Source organism: Acanthochromis polyacanthus, chromosome 12 (assembly GCF_021347895.1).
Source record: "Acanthochromis polyacanthus isolate Apoly-LR-REF ecotype Palm Island chromosome 12, KAUST_Apoly_ChrSc, whole genome shotgun sequence".
Classification (NCBI taxonomy): Eukaryota; Metazoa; Chordata; class Actinopteri; family Pomacentridae; genus Acanthochromis; species Acanthochromis polyacanthus.
The window spans coordinates 2,230,176-2,257,326 of NC_067124.1; the positions used below are offsets into that span (position 1 = coordinate 2,230,176).

At 40.4% G+C, this 27,151-nt stretch overlaps 1 protein-coding gene across 1 annotated transcript in view; it reads left to right on the forward strand.

Annotated features, from left to right (window-relative positions):
• The window catches only part of oxr1a (oxidation resistance 1a), a 208,169-nt gene that overhangs the window by 7,919 nt on the left and 173,099 nt on the right, over positions 1-27,151 (forward strand). The window contains 1 exon segment of the mRNA XM_051956854.1: positions 8,819-8,903. Coding sequence (XP_051812814.1) covers positions 8,887-8,903 — 17 coding nt within the window. The 5' untranslated portion in view covers positions 8,819-8,886.

Here is a 27,151-nt window from a genome sequence, read left to right on the forward strand (position 1 = left end):
TTTATTATATCATATTATCACCTTTTCTGTCTACGTCGATACACTTACTAAAAGGAAAGAGAGTCAAACATGGATCAGCTCAGGTCTGCATAAGGTTTTCTGAAGGGGGTGTCAGTATGGGAGTGCCATTAAAACGACCTGATGTTTGGACTCTAAAATCAAACACGATAAAGCCATTATTCCTTTCATTATGGAGGGGCTGGCAGGTTTTACATCTAGGCCTCACGCTGACACCGCTGACCTGCAGCATATTGTCATGTTCCTCCAGGAGACGCAGATAAGATGCCCCCGAGAAGATAATGGCCACGCATCGCCACCATTAGCCCAACGCAAATATGAGAGTCAAGAATGACAGAGAGGGTGTTTATTCCATGCCCAGTAATTGACTGAGCATTTCCATAATGGCATTGGGTTTCCTGCCAGGCTAATGTGACCCCTATTAGTTCAAGAAACGTACTGCAATCAGGCTCAGTGTGCGCCGCCAGACACAGCCGAGGAAATGAATTGGGGAGAAAGGAGAGATGAGGGACCGGAGGGGGGAGATGTAAACAATGGAGAGGTGCAGACAATGGGACAACCGAGGGACAGGAGTGGAGAACAGAAGGGAAGATGAGTCATATCACTGCAGCAAACCAGGCCCTGATTGAAATGCCACTGCAGCTACTGGACTTAGAGATTTAGATTTTCATTGTCTGACACTGGAATTTAAAGCAACAAATATTAAAAATTTCCAATAGGCACAGGTTTATGTTGTCTTCTACATTTAAGCCATTTGATGAGCTCCAAGCAAACATGTTTGCTCCTCTTCTTGAAGTTTTTCTATGTTCCAACTTTAGAAATGACATAATAGGCACGTCATCTCAGTTATGAATAGAGCACAGCTATTTGTTTCTGACGCATACAGGAAAGGAAAATGGATTTGCATTGCTTAGAAATAATATTTCAGCTCTACCTGCTGTATAAATGTGGCTGGTGCTGAGTTGCTTTCTTCCCTCTGTGCTTCTTTGTGGCTGTTACTGATTTAGCTGCATGCTGGGCCAGCTAATCCTGCCCCTGATCAATACTCCACTTCTCCTGCTCACACTCTGGATTCCATCCAGGAGCCACTGCAGCTGATATCTTTATTTACCTTCTCATCTCGTCAGTCATTCATAAAGCCGGCCTCATGAGCATTGAAACCTTCATCTGAAATGGTTTTGGAATTGATACAGTGAGCGTTTGGCCTCGCTGAGTCGCGTTTGGTCGGATATGTCTGCAGTTGGCTGTGTTAACAGTGTGCTGCATACATGCTTAGCTCATCTTTGTTTTCTGTGAAATAGCTCTGTCAGCCCTGAGCTTAAAGCTGCCTATGTTAGGCCCAACACATCAGCCCCGTGTCATTGTTGTTTTACGGTCGGCAGCTTTCAGCAGAAGTGCAGACCCGAGCACCGGCGATACCTGCTGTCCCTCTGTCAGTCGGAGGGATTCGCCTCAATCCATTACATGCTTGGATGCTGATAGTGTTTGTCAGGACGCTCTGCACGCCCAGAGACAATTAAGCTGAAACACAAGGCTGGCTTAATGAAGCTCGGCAGGAAAAACATCCTCAAACAAGGTTCTTTGGCCGTAGAGATAGAAGCAGACATGGACCACTCATGTCTGGGGAACCACGTGGCTGCACTGGTGCATTGTTGTGGTGCCAGAAAGACAGATAAACCACACAAGTCAATGCTAATAACAAACAGAACCTTCTGGGGACGTGTCGCTGCAAGGATGCCTATAATAACGCATTCATTTTTAGGGTTTTTAGGTGCAGGCTACAGTGGCTGTTATTAGTGAGCTCTGCTGCAGACTCAGCAGCTTTAATGATACAATAGGTTCATTTCAGTCAGGTGTCAAACATGTGGCCCGCGGGTCAAAACCAGCCCTCCAGAGGGTCCTAACGGGCCAACGAGACAGTAAAGCGTAAAGACTACAGAGAAGACATTAACTGAAATTTGTAAATCGGTAAAATATAAATTTAAAATAATTTCTAAACCATGGCAAGTTGTTTTGATAATAAAATAAAATACTGGATTGCTCATTGTTCTTTTGTCATTTTGTGTCTCATTTTTGTAAGATTTGGTCTTGTTTTTGTCATTTTTTTTGTCTAACTTTTATAATTTGTCTCGTGTTTTTGTTGTTTTGTTTCTCGTTCTTGTCATTTTGTGTATCCTTTTTGGCTCACTTGTGTTTTTTGTCTCATTTTTGTCGTTCTGTGTTTTGCTTTATTCATTGCTTTGTGTATCGTTTTTGCCATTTTGTTTTGCGCTTTTGTTAGTTTTTGTCTTGTGTGTTTCATTTGTCTATTTTTTGTCGCTATTTAACTTTTTTGTGTCATTTGTTTCATTTTTTGTCATTTTGTTTATCACTGTTGTGTCTCATTTTTGTAATATTTTGTCTTGTTTTTGTGGTTTTCTTGTCTTTTTTTATAGTAGTGTACTATATGGTTCATTTCCAGGTAGCTGTGACTAAATGTTGTGTTTCTTTGTCGATACTGATCTGGAAGTTGTAATGTGGAAATGATAAACTGAAGCATAATGTTGTTGAAATTGAATTTATTTTTCTTAACAAATTTCAATTTGCTTATAATGTTTTGTAAAAAGTTAATTCCTTAAATATGAATATTTTCAGAATGTACTTTTTGGCACTAAAACAAAGGAAAAACTTGGAGTTGTGGTTATTTATAGATTAACACGCTGTGATTTTCCTGGTCTTGGCCCACTGAAGATCAAACTGGAACCTGAACTAAAATGAGTTTGACTCCCCTGATTTAACTAAATCACAGGCTTTGTGTAGCTCACTGCATCAACTGTAGCCACATAGGGTAAATATCTGAATAATAATTCTGATAATTGATAATTCTAGTCCATGCTAATGTAATGTTAGTCAGATAATATTAACCTTTAACTCCTCACTCAGCTAACTAAACCCTCGAAGTTCAATTGTTGCTACCTACTTTTATTTTGAAATACAATCAACATGAGTAGGTAGTCTACATTATGATCAGCACTTACTGTGATCAGCCCCTTTGATCCTTTGATTAAAAAATAGTATTGCCACTCCAAATCTCTGCTTCACTGAGCTTGATATATGTTGATGTTTTGTGACCGCAAACTTCGGCCTTGTGCACATTTTCTTATCAAATAGAGCATAAAAGCTTATGGGTTGGATGTGTAGCTCCACAGCTTACTGAAGATGAAGTAAAAAAAGTAAAATTTTATGTCCCACAACTTGAATTAGATGTTAGCCGAGTTTTACTGCCAAGGAGACTGTGCCCAAGCTGTATTCATTTTATTTAATGGCATTCATGTTTTGAACTTCCTTTTTCCTTTTCTCACTGTATATTGCTTAAAAAACAAACTTATTGGTTTGTCCTCTCTTCAAGCCCGCTGGCAGGTGAAGCCGGCCTCATATAATCCAAAGTAATGCACAATATATATAGACTTTTGGTGTTGGTTCAGTATAGACCCCTGAAAGCTTGGAGGTTTGTTATTATTTTTGGGAGGGGAGTGCTGGGCCTGGTGAGGCGCTCTGTAATCGTTTTATAGCCCTGCAACACTGTGACGAATGGGAGGATGAGTCACATTTTAACAGCAGTGCTAAAGAAATTTTGCAACTCTTTGAAATGATCTCCCTGCACTCTCTGGGCTCTGAATTTTCCCTCAGATTAGATAAACAGCTCCCATTAATGAAGTGAAATATGTTATAATAATTGGCAGTGCATGTACCTGCAGCCCTTTATGACCAAGTATTTCTCACCTCATTACTGTCCCCCTGCTGCTGCAATGCTCGGCAATATTTAAAAAATAAAATAAAATAAGAACCATGTGATGTACTGCTGCAAAATTTTGAAAACTAGCTCAGCTGATTTTGAATGTGTTGCACCTGAGTTCTGCTCAGACTTTCATGGTTAGCAGAGGATGAGCCCTAACACTGATGATCATCTAACCTCTCGTGGTGGCCGTGAGACTGGTACACACGTGGACAAAATTGTTGGTACCCCTCAGTTAAAGAAGGAAAACCCACAATTCTCACTGAAATCACTTGAAACTCACAAAAGTAACAATAAATAAAAATTTATTGAAAATTAAATAATCAAAAACAGCCATTACTTTTGAATTGTTGATTAACATAATTATTTAAAAAACAAACTAATGAAACAGGCCTGGACAAAAATGATGGTACCTCTATAAAAGATTGAAAACTATTTGACCAGAGTGACATGATTAACTCAGGTGTGTCATTTAATTGACATCACAGGTGTTTCCAAACTCCTAATCAGTCAGTCTGCCTATTTAAAGGGAGACAAGTAGTCACCCTGCTGTTTGGTGAAAAGGTGTGTACCACACTGAACATGGACAACAGAAAGCGAAGGAGAGAATTGTCCCAGGACATCCGAAAAAAAATGATAGACAAACATCTTAAAGGTAAAGGCTATAAGACCATCTCTAAACAGCTTGAAGTTCCTGTGACAACAGTGGCTCATATTATTCAGAAGTTCAAGACCCACGGGACAGTAGCCAACCTCCCTGGATGTGGCCGCAAGAGGAAAATTGATGACAAATTGAAGAGACGGATCGTTGGAATTGTATCCAAAGAGCCCAGAGCAACCTCCAAAGAAATTAAAGGTGAACTCCAAGGCCAAGGTACATCAGTGTCAGATCGCACCATTCGTCGTTGTTTGAGCCAAAGTGGACTTCATGGGAGACGACCAAGGAGGACACCACTGCTGAAAAAAACTCATAAAAAAGCGAGACTGGAATTTGCAAAAATGCATGTTGACAAGCCACAAAGCTTCTGGGAGAATGTCCTTTGGACAGATGAGACCAAACTGGAGCTTTTTGGTAAGGCACATCAACTCTATGTTCATAGACTCAAAAACCAAGCATACGAAGAAAAGAACACTGTCCCTACGGTGAAACATGGAGGAGGCTCAGTAATGTTTTGGGGCTGCTTTGCTGCATCTGGCACAGGGTGTCTTGAAAGTGTGCAAGGTACGATGAAATCTGAAGACTATCAAGGCATTCTGGAGAGAAATGTGCTGCCGAGTGTCAGAAAGCTTGGTCTCAGTCGCAGGTCATGGGTCTTCCAACAGGACAACGATCCAAAACACACAGCCAAAAACACCCAAGAATGGCTGAGAGAAAAGCGTTGGACTATTCTAAAGTGGCCTTCTATGAGCCCAGATCTGAATCCCATTGAACATATGTGGAAGGAGCTGAAACATGCCATTTGGAGAAGACACCCATCAAACCTGAGACAACTGGAGCTGTTTGCTCATGAGGAGTGGGCCAAAATACCTGTTGACAGCTGCAGAACGCTCACTGACAAATACAGAAATCGTTTAATTGCAGTGATTGCCTCAAAAGGTTGTGCAACAAAATATTAAGTTATGGGTACCATCATTTTTGTCCAGCCCTATTTCATTAGTTTGTTTTTTTAAATAATTATGTTAATCAACAATTCAAAAGTGATGGCTGATTTTGATTATTTAATTTTCAATAAATTTTTATTTATTGTTACTTTTGTGAGTTTCAAGTGATTTCAGTGAGAATTGTGGGTTTTTCCTTCTTTAACTGAGGGGTACCAACAATTTTGTCCACGTGTGTATTTCACTCCCAAATCCAACTGAAATCATGTCCAGTCACTTCTTGTTGGAGTCAAAAATAATATTGTTTTCAGAGAAATAAATAAAAGACAGAAAGGGAGGAAAAAAAACATTAGAAATTCTCCTTTTCTGTCTCAGTGGCTAGACAGCGGTATCTGTGCTTGATTGGCAGCAGAAAACAGGATGAATCCCAGCAGGGGAACAAGAGACCGAGTAAACAACCTTGTGCCGTAGGTCATGGACAGACAGCAGGATTGAAGAGTCAGGATCATACCGACATCTGATGGCAGTGATCGGTTCGTTTCCTGAGTTAAATGTGCTTTCACATATCAAATCTAAGTAGGCTGTTGAAGGAGGACGCCACCTTACTTCAACATGTTTTTCATGAATATGGAACTTGAGGCTCTGTGGGTCAGACTAACTTTGCCCTCTTCACCTCTGTTGCAGAGGTTTTGGGAATTAAATAGTTGCACAAAATAGTGTGCATCTGTGCAAAAAGTGCATGGTCCCTGCAGCTTCGCAACAATGTGATGTTTACAATATTTTAACGGCATAATGCTGCTTACTTGCAATCTCCTGCCCATATTTAATCTATTTTATTGGTTTTGATTTGATCTCTTTACCTCCTCACTATATTGTATACTGTATATCTTGCCTCTTTAGCATATGTTGGAATTCTTAATATAATTTTGTTTTATATGTACATTCAATTTTTTTATTTATTGTCGTTAATTTAGCTTGTTATCATGCACCGTCCAATGGCAGCTACTTATATGTATGTCATGAACCCATGCATGATGACAATAAAGCTATTCTATTCTATTCTATTCTGTTCTTATTTGCGTTTGTTTTTGCCTTGAGTCAGTGGCTTGGTGGTTAGCACTTTTAGCCTTGCAGCTAGAAGATTCCCGGTTCATGTCCCGGCCTTCCTGGGATCTTTCTGCGTGGAGTTTCATGTTCTCTCTGTGCATGTTTGAGTTTTCCCCAGGTACTGTGGCTTCCTCCCATAGTCCAAAAACATGTTTAGATTAATTAGTGATTCTAAATTGTCTGTAGGTGTGAATGTGAGTGTGACTGTTTGTCTCTGTGTGCAGTCCTGTGACAGACTGTTACCTGTCCAGGTGTTGGTAGGGTAAAACTAACCTGTCTCACAACAGTCTAAACCAGCTCACATTCCCTGTTAGTGGATGGACAATCCAGGACTTGGTGAATTCTGCTTCACTGTGATGGATCTGCTAAATTATTTGTTTTGTGTAAAGTTAGCATGAAGAGCAAGAAAAGACATTGCATATTGCCTTGGACATGTTTGAGTTGTAAAACCTTTGATGATCCTGTAAGTTCCCATGTATCGTATCATTTTTATGCCTGCGTTTATGCCTCACTAATGACAGTTCCATTAGCTTTAACTTTACTAAGTGCTAATTAACACATTCTGGCTGCTACTAAACACTAAGGTCTCTCAACACGTCAAACTTAATGTCAGTTAATATTCAGACTTCAGCGATTACCTCAGAATATCTGCCCGATGTCTTTGTTTGCATAAATTCCTAACAAGACCTGACTTTGTTACTGGTCCTTTGATCATATTTTTTCTGCTGCTCCATAAGCACAGTGATCCAAATTTAAATATTGTTGACAGTTGCGAGTTAAAAAAGTATCAGATTTAATATTCTGTCATCAGCAATGCCATACTTATGCCAGTTAGCGATGTTTCGTGCTTTGATGCCTGTCATAAAACTTCCAAGCGTTTTTGGATCGTGTCACCACTTCTCTTCAGCTTCTTTTAGTTCCTCCAGTGGAAATGCAGGTAGAAGAACCGGGTTTCTCCAAATGTTCACGCCAATAGAAACACGTCTTTGCCTAGCCACACAGACTCTCTGGCATGGTTGTGCACTTCTTGTTAAAACATGTTTTTTGTGTGCAGTGGAGGAATGAACTTTTATCAGGTGTAAATCTTAACGACAGACTTTACCCTGAAATGCTGTGTGTTTTATTTGGCTCTAATAGTGAGACAACTCTCAGCCTTAATCCACCTAATTGCATTATCAAGCGTGCGTCATTCCTGGAAGTATTGAACTGCAGCGCTATTGCTATTAACAGCAGGCTGTTTGAAATATTGTTCTTTGCAAACTCAGTGATGAAACAGGAATAATCCATATTGGAGGCTGCTGGCTGCCTGTGTAAGTCTTATCTTCTGTGAATCCTGGAAGCCACAAAGTTGGCTGCTGCACCGCCTTAGATTACTTACAGAACTGACTACATCTGCGGTTTCCATGTCACCTGAATGAATTATCAGATGTTTCCAGTGTCGCGCTACTTTGTTAACCTTTACGCCTCCATATTCAGCACTCTCTGCTACCTTTCGGCGTATAGGAATGAGAAAACACACTCCAGGTGTTGGATGAGAATAAATGAGCTGGTGTGTACATGCTCATGTGTCTAGCTGAGGGAAGGAGGAAAGGCAGCAGATAGGACCAAGATGGGAGCTTCAATCACCCAATTCTCCTTCCCTCTGGCCCTCCACTCATCTCATTACAGACAAGACGGGGTGAGAAGTGAGGCCTGTATAGACCTCGCCATTAATTATTGAACCGTATCTTCTTTTACTCCCGCTCCTCCTCCACAGTCTCTGATAACCTTTACATGAAAGAGCAGAGGCTAACTCCCAGCCATTGTACAGTAAGGTAGGTATAGCACAGACGTATAGAGAGGGATCCAGTTTGGGGATTTAATCATTCATGGCCTGTGTGTGACATGTTTACCTACACGAGCAGATATATAGTCCCCGCTTTTTTAAATTATGTTTTAATTGTTCCTCATTGTTCAATTCGGGCTTCAGCTCGAATTAATTCCATTTGGTTTTAAATGGGTGTTGTTGTGGCGAGGTAAGGCAAATAGTTATTAAAGCTGCCATTTGACTCCGTGCTTTGTCTTTTGTCATGTTGGCTGAGTTATGCTCTGCTTGTTGCCTCCTGCCATGCCCAGTCAATTTGAATTGCTCAGTCAGAGGCCAGCTAATGGAGGTTGCTGAGGTCAGCGTGACCAAGGCAGCCAGACAACTTGAGGGCGACTTGACTGTGATGCTGAAAATCTCACTGTTATCTCCTTCTGTCCACTGCCCCTGTCTTCTTCCTTTGTGTGTGTGCGGGCGTGTGTGTGCGGGCGTGTGTGTGTGTGTGCTTCCTGCAGGTTTGAAAAGGCAACATCAAACCTCGACCTCCCAAAGCCTCTGAGCAGAGAAAGAAGACGCTGCCAAGATGTTCAGCACCAAAAGGTCAGTACAATGTCACTTTTGATCTGTTCTTATATGCTCATAAAAAAAAAAAAAGAGGAACACCAGAAATCTCAGGGCATTTTTAAATTGCTTCGTCTGATAATGGCTGACATTTCTGGTCAGCTGCAGATGCCTCTGAATGAGAAGAGACATTGATGTGAAGGAAGGTAATGGTTGATTTCAGGTCACAACACAAAAAATGCTCCTTTTATATTTATGTGGGTTGAAGTCTGAAAAAATGTCTTCACCCATTTATTCTTTTGGTTTGATATTTCCATCCCAGCAAACATTTAAGCAGAAGTGTAACTACACTTAGTGAGCCTGTGCAGGAAGTTTAGGAAACCCAGTTTACAGAGCGCCTTGGCCGTGTGTGCGTTCTGTATTTTTAATGTAGCTTGTGATAGCGTACAGTCTGCATAAATCATTTATCGCTTTGGCTTCTCTGGATGCTGACTGCAAGGTTGAAGTGGTCACATTGCGTACCGAGGAAGTGTAAGGTGGGTTAGGTGGATCAAAACAAAATGCTTTTGGTTGTTCTTTCATGTTATTTTAATCCTGGTGGGTGGAACAGGTCGCTGCTCGGGTTTGGTTTGTGTTCCAGTATCTCCAGTATTGGATGCATTACTGAATACAGCTCGTTCACTCTTCCAATGTTTCTTTTGAATTATTAATTTCTGGAATCTTAATACAACAGTATGTTTGGACTCAGTGAGGTTATGATGGGAAGGTGTGTGTTTTTCTGAGACTTTAGTTGTTTAACCAAAGGACCAAATGTCCTGTACAGAATGTTTATTCTGTATAACTGTAGTGTTTCAGCAGGACGTGTGTCAGTGAATGATGATACATACTGTAACAACATGCAGTTGTTACAGTATGTATATTTACTTGTCCTGGAGTTCCCCCTAAAATGCTATTTTTCTCTTGTCCTGCCCCCCTGATGACCAAATTGACTCTCAACGAAAACTTAAATCCCAGTTCTTTGGTATTATTTTTTCATTGATGTCTCTTGTAATTGTGGGAACATTTTTTTTTAGTCAGCATAATATTTCAAATATCTGTCATGCATGGAACGTGTGTCCCACAACAACCCCGTTAGCAGAACCTTTTACACACGTGGACAAAATTGTTGGTACCCCTCAGTTAAAGAAGGAAAAACCCACAATTCTCACTGAAATCACTTGAAACTCACAAAAGTAACAATAAATAAAAATTTATTGAAAATTAAATAATCAAAATCAGCCATCACTTTTGAATTGTTGATTAACATAATTATTTAAAAAAACAAACTAATGAAATAGGGCTGGACAAAAATGATGGTACCCATAACTTAATATTTTGTTGCACAACCTTTTGAGGCAATCACTGCAATTAAACGATTTCTGTATTTGTCAATGAGCGTTCTGCAGCTGTCAACAGGTATTTTGGCCCACTCCTCATGAGCAAACAGCTCCAGTTGTCTCAGGTTTGATGGGTGTCTTCTCCAAATGGCATGTTTCAGCTCCTTCCACATATGTTCAATGGGATTCAGATCTGGGCTCATAGAAGGCCACTTTAGAATAGTCCAACGCTTTTCTCTCAGCCACTCTTGGGTGTTTTTGGCTGTGTGTTTTGGATCGTTGTCCTGTTGGAAGACCCATGACCTGCGACTGAGACCAAGCTTTCTGACACTAGGCAGCACATTTCTCTCCAGAATGCCTTGATAGTCTTCAGATTTCATCGTACCTTGCACACTTTCAAGACACCCTGTGCCAGATGCAGCAAAGCAGCCCCAAAACATTACTGAGCCTCCTCCATGTTTCACCGTCGGGACAGTGTTCTTTTCTTCGTATGCTTGGTTTTTGAGTCTATGAACATAGAGTTGATGTGCCTTACCAAAAAGCTCCAGTTTGGTCTCATCTGTCCAAAGGACATTCTCCCAGAAGCTTTGTGGCTTGTCAACATGCATTTTTGCAAATTCCAGTCTGGCTTTTTTATGAGTTTTTTTCAGCAGTGGTGTCCTCCTTGGTCGTCTCCCATGAAGTCCACTTTGGCTCAAACAACGACGAATGGTGCGATCTGACACTGATGTACCTTGGCCTTGGAGTTCACCTTTAATTTCTTTGGAGGTTGCTCTGGGCTCTTTGGATACAATTCCAACGATCCGTCTCTTCAATTTGTCATCAATTTTCCTCTTGCGGCCACGTCCAGGGAGGTTGGCTACTGTCCCGTGGGTCTTGAACTTCTGAATAATATGAGCCACTGTTGTCACAGGAACTTCAAGCTGTTTAGAGATGGTCTTATAGCCTTTACCTTTAAGATGTTTGTCTATAATTTTTTTTCGGATGTCCTGGGACAATTCTCTCCTTCGCTTTCTGTTGTCCATGTTCAGTGTGGTACACACCTTTTCACCAAACAGCAGGGTGACTACTTGTCTCCCTTTAAATAGGCAGACTGACTGATTATGAGTTTGGAAACACCTGTGATGTCAATTAAATGACACACCTGAGTTAATCATGTCACTCTGGTCAAATAGTTTTCAATCTTTTATAGAGGTACCATCATTTTTGTCCAGGCCTGTTTCATTAGTTTGTTTTTTTAAATAATTATGTTAATCAACAATTCAAAAGTGATGGCTGTTTTTGATTATTTAATTTTCAATAAATTTTTATTTATTGTTACTTTTGTGAGTTTCAAGTGATTTCAGTGAGAATTGTGGGTTTTCCTTCTTTAACTGAGGGGTACCAACAATTTTGTCCACGTGTGTAGCTGGTAGAAGAAGAAGAAAAGAGTGAGTCACATGAAACACTGGAATTATCATCAAGCAGTTTTCCTAAAGTTTCCTCTTCTATTTTTCATGTTTTCATCCATTGTCAGCCTTGATTGAATGTCTCACTCTACCTCATATTATCAGGATCAGACTCATTCTTTGGACTGTTTTCCATCAGTCAGTTTGTCCTCTTGGTCAGCAGCAACAGCTAGCTAAATATTTAGCTTCTACTGCTGAGAAAAAGATCACATTAGCATGGATTAGCAATCCTGTTACTGTGATTAGAGTAGGGTTAACAAATAACACAGAAAACATAGAATAAAAACGCTACCATATATGTGGAAGCTGAGCCAATCAGCCTCTGATAGTTTATTACCTATTATTGATGAGCAAGTAGCAGAAAATTGTAACAGAGAAGGTTTATTTTTCAAAAGATTTAAAGCCCAAATGTCCTGCAGTTGTAGACTGACCCATAGACATGCAGACAGCATATACTTGGAGGGGGAAAAAAAGATTAATTCGTTTTATTTCGTATCACAGAGATCATTTAAATATGGGCACCCATTGTCTGTAAATTTTAGCTGATATTTGAAATAGTTCCACATTTGGTAACAATATTTTCACTTTTTGCTCAGTGGTTGTGGCCATTTTTTCCAGTTTTGCAGCCTAATGTCTGGTTTCAGTTCGAAATGTTTTTCTTTGAAGTGAGAAGTCTGCATTTTTTTAGCCCATTGTGTGTAATTCAGTGCGATTCTAACACTTTTTTATATTGAAAACTGCCTGTGAGCTGCAATCTGAATGTCGGCATCCAATTTACATTATTTTTAGTCTTTCAGTAAAAATAGGCATTTGTTTTATTCAAGTTTAAATATTTATGGATTTCAGTCCAGTTTTAGTCAACACAAACTGAAAACATTCTTCATCTTGTTTTCATCTGTGACATTTTAGTCTAGTTTTTAATTTTTAATTTTGATCTCGTCAAAGCACTTTGAGCTCATAGCTGTCGCCATCCTTGTGTATGGTTGCCATGGTTACAGGTGTTATTCTTGTCTATGATGAGGTTAATGGGAAAGGCCCATTGTCCATGTCGCCCTGCTTTGCACCGATACAGCAGATGGAGTTCCCTCAGTCTATCCAGTTATCATTTCCCAGCTCTCTCTCTCTCCCTCTGTCTGTCTGGTTCATCTGTTGTAGCGTCACAGCAGCTACATGTTCTCTCTACTGGAAAGCAGCAGCGCAGTCAGGAGATGAGTCACTCATTTGGTAATTAAAGTCCTGTTTACTGTCTGGTTTTAGCTTCAGACGAAACGCTAAATGCTTGAATAACATTAGTACAGTTAGTCAACATTATTTCTTCGGTGAGCGTCTATGGAAGCTTTAGATGGAGCGCCATCATTTATGGTGGAACTGACTAATTTCTGTTAAAAGTAACATTCACCTCACCTGTGTTACTTTAATGTTGTCTTACCTTTTTCTAAGTGTTGACAGGTGTCAACACTTAGAAAATAATTTTCATTTTTGTGCTGCTTTTTTGCCACTTATGTAATCTGTAGATGACTTTGTTCATAAATTTGTCTTGTGCGTTGTAGTACAGTTTATATTTGCTATCAAAATGGATACAATATTTTGTCATAATTCTGCTTTTGAAATATGACTTTTTGTTTAGTTTTATTGTGAAAAAAAGTTCCTCAATTTGTCTTCCTGGCTTCCATAGATGAAATTGGCCCCTCTGTCAAAGAGGGTGGAGCTTCATTAACATTCCACTGATTTGCCTTATTCTTCCATGAAATCTGTCTCTAAATCTTTTCTGATGACCTAAAAGTTGACCTGAAACCTGAACCATTTTGTTTTTGAGAAAAACCTGCTGTCTTCACCCATGACAACAGAAAACTCTTCCTGTTCCAAACCGAGACTTGAATTTTAGTCTTCCTGTTCTGAAATGCTTTTATATTTCATTGTGTTGCATGGAGCTTCACAATATCAGATGCTCATACTGGTCCTTGTGGGTATGAATAGTCACACAGACACACTGAGTTGCTCTCTATAGTGCAAACCATACTGTATGTGAAAGGTCTTTGTATTGATGGCAGTGAAATCCATAGTATGAGAACCACATGGGGAGGTTAGACCGACATCCACCTCTCAAGCACTGATGTACACTGGTGAGGAATCGATTCCTCCTGCACCTTGATATTCACACTTTAAAACACAAGAAAAGCACTCAGAGAGTGCAGTACTCCACCAAGGCTGTTCATTCCCACATGTGGCATTGTCAGAAATGCAGCATATTTTTTAAAATAAATTCAGCGTTTGTTTATTAGTTATTGATTATCAGAAATCTTGGCAACATGGAGTGTAGCCATTTAATATAGATGTACACACAAACAAAATGACCTTGTGCTGAGCTCAAGCGTGTGCTATGCATGTGTACATTATGTACAGATACCGAATCACGTGATGTAAATATGTAATGCAGCAGGAAGTGATGGGTCTCAAACACAACCACAATTTAATCAATTGTTCCTTTTATGATTCTGACGGATAAGTCCCAGTAAGTCCTCAGTGGTGGATTTGTAGTAGGCTCACAATCATGTGATCATCAGCAATCAGCTGATGTAGTGTTCACTTGTTGTCATGGTTACAGTGACACGGTGCTATCTGGCAATGATACAGAAATCTTTAACAAATCCATGGATCCAGACTATAAGCTGCATCACTGCCAAAATCTAATCACTTGGTCCTTGAGTCATTTCTGATCTGCCCTGAAAATTTCATCCAGATCCGTCTGTTTTTTAAGTAATGTTGCAAACAGACAGAGTCACAGAAGGACAAATGTACGCTGATCATCACATAAATCTACCACAATCTTTGGCAGAGTAATAAGCCTCTGCGGTTTATTCTCAGTATTTGTCTCTCAAGACCAGATGTTGGCACTGAAACTAGAGGAATGTGTTGACAGTAGGACGCTTCTGTTGGGAAGTGAGGTGGAGGTATCCTAATGTGATGGGGACTGTCACAGTGCTTCATCCATCCACCTGCCTCCTCACACTGTCTGTGATCGTCACACTGCGAGTGAGAAGATGATTAAACCAAGCGAACCCTCCCTGTCTTCAGGGAGCCGCGTCAGCACAGTCGATGACACGGATACGCTCAAAACCGCTGTAATAGGCTGCAATCCTGAAATTCAAACACTCCAAAAGCTCATTCACATTTTTTGCTGAATATGAAACAAAGCTTTTTTTCCCTCCACTAAACTGCGGAACTGGATATAAAGTGGCTGCAAATCTGTGTGTGTGTCAGAGATTTCTGTGTGGTTTTATCTGTGGCTTTTTAATAATGTTTTTTTTCTTTTTGTTTCCTCCAACACTTACTTTAATTACAATGCAAGAGGAAAATTAGAAGACTTTCATTAAAATGTAATCAGACAAACGTTTCACCATAGCGGTTTACCTTTAATTCCAATGGAATGAGGAGTTTGGACCAGCGGCATGATCGTAAATCCAAAGCATTAGTGGTTTGTGCTTCTGAATATGTTTTGTGGCCTATCCTCAGATATTATGAACTGTTTCAGTGTTACGAATGAGCCGACAGTTACAGCACATCCGCAGCTCCATTGTTTGTGTCTATATGTGCTCATTAAAATGTAACTGGAGCGCTCTTAATCTCAGTCTTTCATTCTGGAGGAGAATAGTTATGAAGAGATACGCCACAGGTTTGATTTTGGGCTTTTCATTTAAGCTCAGCCACGGCGAAGCTGCTTCATCCAACTCCATACAAAGAACAGCTATAATTCCCTTTGAATTTATTTATTTTTTTGGTAGGGAGATGTTTAGAAATGGAAATGACAACCTCAATTTCTTGTTGGGATAAATGCAAATCATGGACAGTCTGTAGCAGCTGACTCCAGCTGGTGTTATTTCTGACACAAACGCCTCAGATGCCATCAGGTAACCTAAAAATATTTTAATTCAGCCATTTTTTTGAATAAAAGCATTTACGGAAAGATCCAATAAGTCCCATAATAATCCCAAAATCTAATCATTTGGTCCTTGTGTCATTTCTGACCTTACCTGAAAATTTCATCCAAATCCGTGAGTCCATTTTTGAGTAATATTGCTGACAGACGGACGGACAGACAGACGGACAAACGTATGCTGATCGTCACAGAACTCCACCTCGTTCCTTGGCGGAGTAATAAAAAGGACTTTTACCAAATAGGACATTTTAAGGTTATTATTCGTGATTGTAGTTGCATCACTAGCTAGCTAATTCGGAAATTACTTTCTCTTGGCTGCACAGCACCGTATTGATTAGAATTTCTGGACAAAGGAGACACATGCATGACCAGTGCACATATTGCATCCTTCTAGTGTCTGAATTTTTTCCATTTGATTTAGAAAGCCAAGTGAGTGGTCACACAAGTCATAAACAAACTCCTGCTTCAGCTGTGTTATCCAAAGCCCTAAGCAAAGACAATAAAAGTGACATTTTTGAAACTTTGTGAAATTACAGAAATGCCACTGAAACCTTAACCAAATAGAGTTTGTGAGTAAGTACAGTTAGTGTGTGCTCTGGATGTTTGTTTGTTTTTTGCAGCAACCTGTGCACAGGTGTTTCAGGGTTTGTTCAGTGTCTATTTTTGTCTCGTCTCCAAGCAAAAAGGTTTCATATGTGGCTCCAGGCTCCATTTTGATGAACCAGTGTGGGTGGACAAGGAATGCTGTTTCCATGCTTTCAGCTATTTTAATATGACTATTTATTCTCAGCGATCTTCTCCTTCTAATTATTTGGATCTGCATGCCATCAGCATGGGTTCACCCTCTAAGGAACAGCTGAGTCATGTTCCAGCTCTCAGAGCAAAACATGCATTTTAACAATACATAATATTCGTATACGTACAGAGATGTTTGTGTTCAGCCTTTTTTGAAACACCGCACAGCCTGAGTGTGACTCCAGGTTTTTCAGTCAAAGCCACCAACTGTTATCATTCCTGCTGTGGAGATGTTTGCTACGATGACTGTCACAAAGTTACATTCTTCAGCCATGTTGGCTTATTAATTCGAGCTTCTTCCCAGCTGTTTTGTGGAAACTGTCAGGAATGGAACAGGTAATAACCATCAATAGCAGCAGGAACTTTGACACAGTGAGCAAATGTGGAACAACTTGACCAGTAATTGCTTTCAGTGGGAGCTGTAATGAAAATACTACAATAATGGTGAATGTGAAGAGTTTTTCACCAAACTTGTCCACACGTTTAAAGTTAACGTTCTGCTCTAGCTTGGCTGGGTAGTGTGCTAAACATACTGCGTGGGAGGCCACATTATAGTGATACATTGTGGAAAGGTGCCTGCCTGCTGCTGGCGTCACCGGATGACTCATCACAAACAATTGGGAACAATAAAGAAAGTAAACACCTTTATTATTCTCCACCACACCACGTACTCTGTCATTACATGCACAGTGTGCCCTTGACAAACCCTTGTACCGTGCTGACATGGTGGACCTGCTCCTCGTTTGCATTTATACACCAATCAATATGTCACATTCTCATCATGGTAGTTAAGCTTACAACTACACATTGGTAATTACAGTCTTAACAAAATATCAGATCCGACATTGACCCCCTACTACGTATCCTGACCTTCATAAGGAGTAATTGGATATCTGACTGACTGTAGCTCTGAGCTGTTGATCGACATTAAGGGGCCTTGCACTTGATTACTTATGTATGCAGAGGAAAGAGAACGGTGTCTGGGGAGCAGAGTGCATGCTGGGATGTGTTAACCCCCCACAAAGGCCTGCTGATCCAATCATAATGAACAGGCTGCCACCTCGACGCCTCACACTGACTCTCCTTGGACCGACCTTGAGGAGTGTTGCAACAGTGCGACTGCGTTTGAAAGCCACTCATTCAAAGATGTGATCCAAGTTGCACTGTGAGGACTTGGTAATGCAATATGCATCAGGCTGGACTGTACGTGACTGATTTAGTGGAATACTAAGTGGGTTTTTTTGCATTTAATTACACTGTAACCTGGTCATGGAAAACGGTAGCTTCTGAGTGGCTGGCAGCTGTCCATTCTAATCAAATAGCTGGACACCTCAATAGTCCCAGTCAGCATTTGAACTCTTTTGCAGTATGTTGAAGTGCACATAACAGAAAGAAGAGTGCTTCTACTGAAATCTTAGGTTCTTAGGTTGATCTTATCTTTATGGGTATGATCATCATACAGCTTTACTACTCACTATCTTTGCTTAAATTAAGCCACAGGAGACAATAATATAAGCTAGAAACAAGCCACTTGGTTAGCTAAATGTTTTTAGAAACAAAAAAATCCATTAAAAATGTCTTTTAATGACTTCGTGGATAAGCTTTGAAGTACAACAATCACATGAAATACATTTTCCTGTGCAAGAAGAGGTTATTTCCAATGCAGTGTCCAGAATTATCACCTGTTTACTTATTGCAGTGTTGTACAGTTCAGTGAAGATGCAAACTGATGACGACAGTGCCAGACAGTAAACCACTGAGTCACTGTTATAGTGGATGACTGAGTTGCTGAGTACTGCGTTATTCTAGGAGATAGAGATGGAGTCAAAAATACGTAGTCGACCCAAGTTGTAATTTGCTTGGATCTCTTGACTCTCACTGCTGAAATGAGGCTCATCAATAAACGAATTCAAGTAACGCATAATAGGGCTGAGCAACTTACCAATTTTGAATCAAACTTGCAAGATAAGTGAAATTATTCCATGCAAATTGCAAATGCTGCAGTTTAGTATGTGCAAGGTGTGGCTTTCAAATCATCAGACTAATTCAGTTTAGTTTAATTTGAGCAGGATTCAAACCACTATGTATTGCTTTTACAAATTCATGTCCACTTTGGATGACAGTCATGCTCTTGATGGTGTGTCATGAGGTTTTACAAATGCTTCAGATTTAAAATGTGTAATATGCATATGGGGGAATGAGCAGCCTTGACGGAGTACTGCTCTCTCTGAATGCTTTTCTAGTTGTCTCTGAAAAGAGGAGGAATCACCTTTCCTCCTCATATACTGATATTCTTGCTCTTATTTTTACTTGAACTATTAGTGGTTTGTAATGTTGCCTCGCAGCAAGAAGACTGTGTGTCTGGACCTGCTGCCTTGGGCCCTTCACTGTAGAGTTCACATGTTTATCCTGTGCCTGTGTGGGTTTTCTCCGGTGCTCTGGCTTCCTCCCACAGTCCGCAGACATGCTTATTAGGTTTATTGGTGAATCGAAACTAAACCGTAGGTGTGAGCTTGGTTGTCTGTCTCTTTGTATTAGCCCTGTGATGAACTATCTAGGGTGTAACCAGCCTTTTGCACAGTGCTAGCTGGAACAGGTTCCATCCACCAACAACCCTCTGCAGATAAAGCAGGTATAGCAAATGGATGCATGCATTCTGAGCCTTAATATTCCATCCATTTGAACATCCGGTGAGTATTATTGATTACAAGAAAAATACGTTCTGAAACTCAAACAACGTAAACTGATGTTTGGGGGCGTTTTATTTGGTGATGACCAGTAGAAGGTTGACTGCAAATGAGGGAGAGGGAGACGGGAAATGACAAAGTACATAATTACAGTGCAGCGCAGTTGACATGATGTCATGCTTCATTAGTGCAGCTGTTAGGAGCAAAAAAGTTCATGTGTGTCTGAAAAAATCAAAGATAACTGTCAGATATTTGGTGTCAGTCTCTAATTGATGAAAGAAAGCGTTTCTCTCCAGTCTCACCATTTAGCTCTGATGTTCCAAATCAAACAGGGAGTAATCCATCACAGAGGAGCCTCAGACAGACATTAGATTCAGCAGAACAGAATGCAATGCAGACGGGGCGTCTTTTAAGTGTGAGTGAAAATTTCTCAAGTGGGAAAACTTAGTAAGAACTCTGTCTGATGAGAGACATAGGAATATCTATTCCGAGAGAAGATGCATTTTAATAAATGTAGGAAATCACACTGAAAACACCATCATACAGTGAGTGTGGTCTTTTGGAAGCTAATGAGAGTAGAGAATACACCTATAGTGGATGAGAGAGAGAACTAAGCAGTCCTGCAGAAACAATGTGGATGTAATCAGTCTCTTGGCGAGAGATGTCCAAGTTTGTCTGTACCTACACCGCTTAGCCCAACAGTGCAGACGGCTGCAGCATTTTGATCACGCAGAGCCTCCGATGCGGCAGGTCCTGGACATAGGAATTGACAGCTTCAGTAATAGAGCCAGAGGACTGCTAAACTCTGCAGGAAAGTGATGAGGAAGAGAGCATTTTCTGCTGACACAGGAAAGAGGGAAGTATCAAATGTCAAGGGACACATTAATTCCACTGTGTCTTTGGGGTCTTATGCAAAGTATGACTGCATAGATTCAGAGGGGCAGGTCCAGTATGTGTCAGTGAACGTACGTCACTACAGATTTACATCTTCTCAGAAAAGTGCTTGTGCACATATCAGTGTTAACTTCCATTATCATATTTTCTTTGAGTGCTTGTATTAAATGTCTCGTTGTAGCTTATCTTCCACATCGTGTCGTCCATACACGTCACTTTCTGTGTATAATCAGAGCATTTTTCAGTCTAACTTCTCCTATTGACTGAAAGCTGTGGTTAATTTGACAGACTCAACCACCCTATGGAGTTTGCATGCTATTTAAGCAGAGTTTGTGATTTTGGTGAGGAGATGGGCGGAGTGTCGGTCAGTAATCGGTGGACAGAGATAAAATCACAGCAACTATGACATGCAGCTCCCCAGCTGAGCATTACTGCTGCCAGACTGAACAGCATCACAGATGATGCCTTTTAATGTGTTTGATGGGATGAGGGGAGGGATGCAGCTTACCGCAGGTTGTTCGTATAAAGTCCTCATTTGCTAGACAACACAACTGCCATGACAACAGCAGATGGATGGTAGTGGCTGTCTAAAACACCTGGCCTTGGTCTGTTTGGAGTGCACTCTAGTAACAGATTGTGTTCCCCTGCTGTAGACAGAATTAAGTTCAAATTGCTGCTCTTTCTGTTCTAACAAATGAAATAAAAAGAAAAAAAAGCGGCTTTGACCTTTTTTCAGTCTGTAATTTTGGGAAAAGGTGGCCTCCATGTAAGTATACTTGTGTTTTAAAATTCAAATGAAAGCTGCTTGCATCCAGTGCATATAAAATGTTTCCCCTTTTATTGCTGTTCAACACTGAATCACAGTTAGTGCCATTTGGTTTTTTGACACAAGTTTACATAAAGAGTGTTTCATGTCACAATTAAAACAGGTTTCTACAAAGTAATGTAAATGAATTAAAAATCTAAAATATTAAATAAGTGACTGCAAGTATTAACCTCCTTCAAGTCAGTATTTAATAGATGGCACTTTGGCTGCACTTACATCTTTGGGCCTGTGTGGATACGTCTGAATCAGCCTTGCATGTCTGGATACTGTATTTTTTATCCCATTCTTCTTTGTAAAACTGATCAAACTCTGTCAGGTTGCATGGAGATCATGAGTTCACAGCCCCTCTTAAGTCCAGTCACAAATTCTCCATTGAATTGAGTTGTGGGCTCTGACTGGGTCGCTTCAGAACATTCACCTGGTTGTCTTTCCTGTGCAGCTTTGTCTGTATGCTTTGGGTCATTGTCTTGTTGGAAAATAAATCTTCTAGGTTGCAGACTGCATTATGTTGTCTTCTAGGAGTTCCCTATACTTTGCTGCATTTTTCTTTCTTTTCCCTTTGCAAGCTTTCCAGGGCCTGCTGCAGAGAAACAAGCCCAATATCATGATGCTGCCACCACCATTCCTTACAGTGGGGGTGATGTGTTTGTGGTTCATCAAACAAAGCATCTAGTCTGATGGACCAAAAAGTTCCATTTTGGTCTTATTAGACCAAAGAACCTTCTTGAGTTGACTTGAGTCTCCCGTAGGTCTTCTGGTGCAATGTAAAGAGGTAATGAGCTTGGACAGTCTAGTCTAACAGACATGGAGCAACATTAGCATTTATTTGGTGCATTTGCACTCATGTCTCTGCCACTGCAAAATGTTCACCAGCTAGTTCCTAACTATAAAGCACAGCAGCTACTCCAGCAAGTTAGTTTTTTTGTACCCTAAAAGGAAAAGGAACTACAGAGCTGGGAAATTCAGTCTGAGTTTGTCCCTGTGAGTGACTCCTCTTGCATTACACGAAGTCATTTGAGCTTTTGTCCACACAAATATATTAAGTACAGCTTTAAGCATTTCTATTACTGTCTTTATTTTAGAATTGAATGGAGACATTTTATTTTCATGCCTCTGAAAAGTGCATCTGGGTGTTCCATCTAGCCCAGAAATGTCAAGTACAGGCCTCTGAGATTAGGCAAGTCAAGTCTGTTTTGTAGCTTTTTGTTGTTTCTTTCTGTCGAGTTTGAAGAACTGAGATAACATGTCAGTAATGCAGGGCCTGTGTTGATGCTTTTTCATGACAGATCCAGTTTCTGTATTCTGTAGGGCTGCTGCCAGTAGATTCAGTGCATCATTGCCTTTATTTACAACATGTAGGCTACCCAACCTTCTGAGATACTCATGGTAATCAAAGTGAGTGGTTGAAGATAATCATAGACCACATCATCAAGACATACAAAATTTAAAAAAAAATAGCTTAAAGGTCATTGTTTTTAGTGTGTTATTTATTCCACTTCCCTCCTCTTCAGTTTTCCACCCCGGCACTTGTCACTCATTTTGATGAGCTGTCTGCTGTCCACCTCTAGCTGGAGGCTATAAATCTGGTAGAAAAAAAGGAAACAACTGAATTTTTTATTTATTTTTTGAACATGTCCACATGCTCACATGTTCCTTGCTGCTTTCTCCTGTTGTTGCTGTGACCTTTCTGTGTTTGACAGCTGCACAACCACAGCAAACACTTACAGACACGTGACTTGTGATATAAAACACAAGCTAATAGCTATTGTTAGTTTAATGTAAGATTCAGTGCATGATGTAGCTTCATGGGAACGACGTATTTTATTTTGTAGGGGGTGCAGAAGAAAGAAACCGCTGTAAGTATTCCTGGGAGTCTTAATCAGTTGAAATATATTGCCTCACATAACAGATCAATGTACAGAGGTTGAATGTCACCCAGTGAAATTGGTGAAAGCGAGCCTGCAGGCCACGGGCACCAGCTAATGAAATTTTGATGCAGCTTTATTTAGAACTATATTTTACGGGATTACGTTCCAGGCTCCGTTTCCAACTTCAAAGGCGAGCTTTCACCACTGCTGGGGGTAGCTCTACCACTCCCCATAATAAGATGGTTTCCTCAGAGTTTTGAGCTTGGGTTCCCCACTCACATTCTTCCATCATTCAGAAGGCTTTCAAGTGATCAGTTCTAATCTGACTCACTTTATTTTTCATCTCTTTCCCACTTGGCTGTTAATCCATGAAGTGAGATATGCAGCGGGTTTGTGTGTGGCTCCCTCGATTAGATTAGATTAGTGCTTTCATCACTTGTGGCCAGATGAGAGATAGGGGGAGGAGGCGGGTTTATGGAACTGCCAGCTCTCTCCATTTAAATGCTTCTAGAGTGGTGGCAGCTTTACCCCAAAATAAACACTTCAGTATGTGGACTGTGTATGTTTGACGATGAAAACGATCCTACTGCTCATATACATTTATATCCCAGAGCCAATGTCCATGCCTCTCACTGGTGGCATATTTCACTTGTCTCAGTGTTTTGAGTGCATATGGAAGGAGGGTAAAGATCATAGTTTCTATTCAGGCCTGATTTTTGCTGCATTTCTGCTGCATTTGCATGAACAGGGAGATCTGTTGCATCAAGTCAAGTGTGTCCAATCTCTCTCTACAATGCTTCCATGAATGACAAGTTACTCCAATTGACAAACTTCACAGGAACAGGGGTGTAGGACAAAGATGTAAAAGTATTTACCATATATAAGAGACACAGGATTAAATGCAATGAAAGACAAGATTTCTTAGGAACAGCAAAAATATGTCACTCCAGGAAACCCAAAGCTACTACTGCCACCAAGAAGTTAGCACTCTGCTGTGTGACAGAAGCATCTGTGGTGCTTTGATGAAATGGAGCAAAATCTGCAAGACAAAACTATCAAGGTCTGGAGAGCATCACCAAAAAAATCCCTTTTGCCAAACCATAAAACGGCGACAAGATAACACTAATATTAGCCAGTTAGCTTAGCACAGAAGCTATTGGCTGATAGCTGCAGCTTCAGTTTTCAAAATAGTCCTGGTTTGCTGTTGCTATTTTTCTGTCGGTCAAATATAAAAGTTTTTCTTTTTTATTACCTCCGCCAAGGAGATTATGTGACACCCGGCATTTGTGTGTCCGTCTGTCTGTCTGTCTGTCTGTTAGCAAGATAACCCAAAAACGCCTGGGCAGATTCACATTAAATTTTGAGGGGATGTAGACTATGGTAAGAGGAAGAGCCAATTTAATTTTGGTGGCAATCCGGAAAGGATCCTGGATTCTGGATCACTTTGAATTTTTTAGTATGTTGTAGTATGTGGTCCAAAATATGACAAAAACATCATAGGTTAGTATGTCATCCAACAAATTGGAGCAAGATGTCTACATAGCTCAACTGGTTAAGAAGGTGATTTGTAAACAGAACTGTGTCAGAGACGCAGGTTCAATTCCAGCTCATGATCCTTTACTGCATTCTACAATTTCATTTAGCAGACGCTTTTGTCCAAAGCGATGTACAACACAAGCAAGAATTCAGACATAAGGAAAAACCTGTAGTAAGTGCAAAAAGTGCTTCAAGTGCGATTGGTTGAAGGTGTTGCCATCAAGTTGCAGAAGAATTGCTAACCACCCCCAACCCCCTTCTTTTTTTTTTTTTTTAACTTTGTCAGTGCTAAATAAGTGCTGGGTTTTGGACCACCTGACTTATTCTACCCCTAAGATGGAGTCTAATTAAGTGCCTAGGTGTTCTCTGAACAATTGAGTCTTCAATTGTCTCTTAAAAGTAGAAAGGGACTGTTTTCCTCTCTATCCTTGGTGGAGGTCTGCACTCTCTGAGGGCTTTTCTAGTTCATTCATTATGTGACGATCGGTGTATGTTTGTCTGTCTGTCCGTCCATCTGTCTGTTAGCAACATTACTCAAAAACAGACTATTTTCAGGGAAGGTCAGAAATGACTCAAGGAGCAAGTGATTAGATTTTGGAGGTGATGCGGCTTATAGTCTGGATCCACGGATTTGTTAAAGATTTTTGTATTATTGCAAGATAGCGGCACAGCGGCACTGTAACCATGACAACAAATGAACACTCAGCTGCCTGCTGATGATCACGATTGTGATCCTACTAAAAATCCACCGCTGTGGACTTTTCAGGACTTATCTGTTGGAAATGATATCAGGAACAATTGATTAAATTGTGGGGGTGTTTCTGAGTCCCATCAATTCCCGTCACCTGCTGCATATTTAGGTCACATGTTCCGGTATCCGTACATAACACACACATGCATAACACACGCCTGTGCTCAGCGTAAGGTCATTTTTTGTTAAAGATTTCATCCATCAGAAATCATACGATGACTTAACAACTTTGACGTAGTACTGTGCTCTCTGAGTGCTTTTCTTGTTTTAGCTCTAAAATGGTTTACATGAGAATCACAGGGAAAAGTGGTCACTGTCCTTTGCTAATAAAATCCCAAGCATGCAGCGTAGTGTATGTGCTCTCACTGAAGTCCCTGGCCCATGCTAAATATCCATTTTGCATTCAAGTACAGCTAGCCTCGCTCTTCAGCCTTCTCCTTCCTCAATACGACCCCCCTCTCTCCCCTCTGTTCCTCCCTTTCATTCTTATTCTTCTGTCCTCTGCATCCCACTGGATGGATGGCTTGCAGCTCAGCTAGGTGCAGCAGCTGGTGCCCCAGGAGACTGCTGACCAGGGGTGAATGCGGAAGAAGAGTCAAATTAACGTTTTATTTCATTACTGGCATTGAAACACCAGCAGCAGCAGTTCTCAATGTCATCCAGAGGGTAAATGCTGCTCAAGCAGGGGTAAACAACAAGAACATCACCGAGTACATTTACATCTGCAAGCAAAGCTGGTGTTTATTATTTTTTAGATTCTATGTATTTTAGAATGTTACAGTTATTTGTTACGCCTGCAGCTGCTTTCTCTTCCTGTCTTTATCTGTGAGGCTACGGTATTATGTCATGCAAACACACTGGGCCGGTAGTAGCCAGCGAGCAGAAGAAAGAGCACCTCTGGGTGGTTGGATGTGTTTGTTAAGCATGGTAATTCACTCTGGGGAGAATGCCAAAAAAAAAACAACAACATAACTGCCACTGCTTCAAAGATCCTCTGCTGCCGTAACTATGCAGTCTTTCTCTGCTCGTTTATCCCTGTGGCTCAGATTATTTCATATCTTATATAAGGACAGATTAAGAATAAATAAAACTGTGAGTCCAGACAAAATGACTTCAAACAGGCAGCAGCTCGTAGGGCTATCTCCCACTACTGTTGCATTTAACTCAATTTGCTGACTGCTGTGACATTTTTGTGATTGTGCTAAAGTGCAGTGGTTGAATTTATTGTCGCGGGGCTTCTGGGTTTTTTGTGTTTCTTTTTTTTGATGAATGTGCACTGAGCTCATCTTTATCCTGCAGGAAGCATAAAAACACGAATGATCTCATTTGTTTTTCTGCCTTTTCTGAAACTGACAGTCCAACAATGGCATCTGCTGTAAGGACAGCAGCACTGTCTGAAGGGACCAAAATCACAGTGAAGGCTTCAAGTAGTTATTATAGGATGGAGCAGGAAGCAAATCAAAATAGGAACTGATTTTACAGAAAGGTAATATGGTCTTGAAAACTAGCTAGAACAACAGTCAAATACATATACATGGTGGGAACTGCATAGGAAGCCTAATGTGTCTGTTCAACTTTAGAACATCTTCACATGTGGTCATTATCAGTCCATCATACGTTACACATAGGGAGAGTCCCATGAAAACCACAGATCTCCAAAGCGGCACATTTTCATGACATAAAAGCACATCTATTTTCAGCTGTTAGAAATGAATTTCAAACTCATGTTTGAATTTGTACCAAAATGAGTCAAACTGAATGCTTGATTCTCAACATATACACACATTTACAGAGCCTTTTAGAGTGTTGCACATTCATGTAAATAGTAGACGTACGCGTACCCTTGATTGTCTTCTATACCAACTTATGCCCACTGTCCACTTGGACACGTATGTGAACAGGGAAGCTGTAATTTGACCTTCATACAGTGTGTACTAGTGATTTAAGAGAGTTGATGGCATTCACATATATTTTTCTCAGAGTAACAAATGTTATGCATTAGTTCCAGGCCTGTTGACCATCATGTGCTGCTGTGTTTCTTCTCAAGACAAAAAAATCATTTGTCACCTGAAATCATAATGTTGTAATCTGAAAGAAGTTGGAGTTTAAATAGAACACTGGAAGTACCTAAAATCTAATATAACAAAAATAAATAAGATTTACCCCACA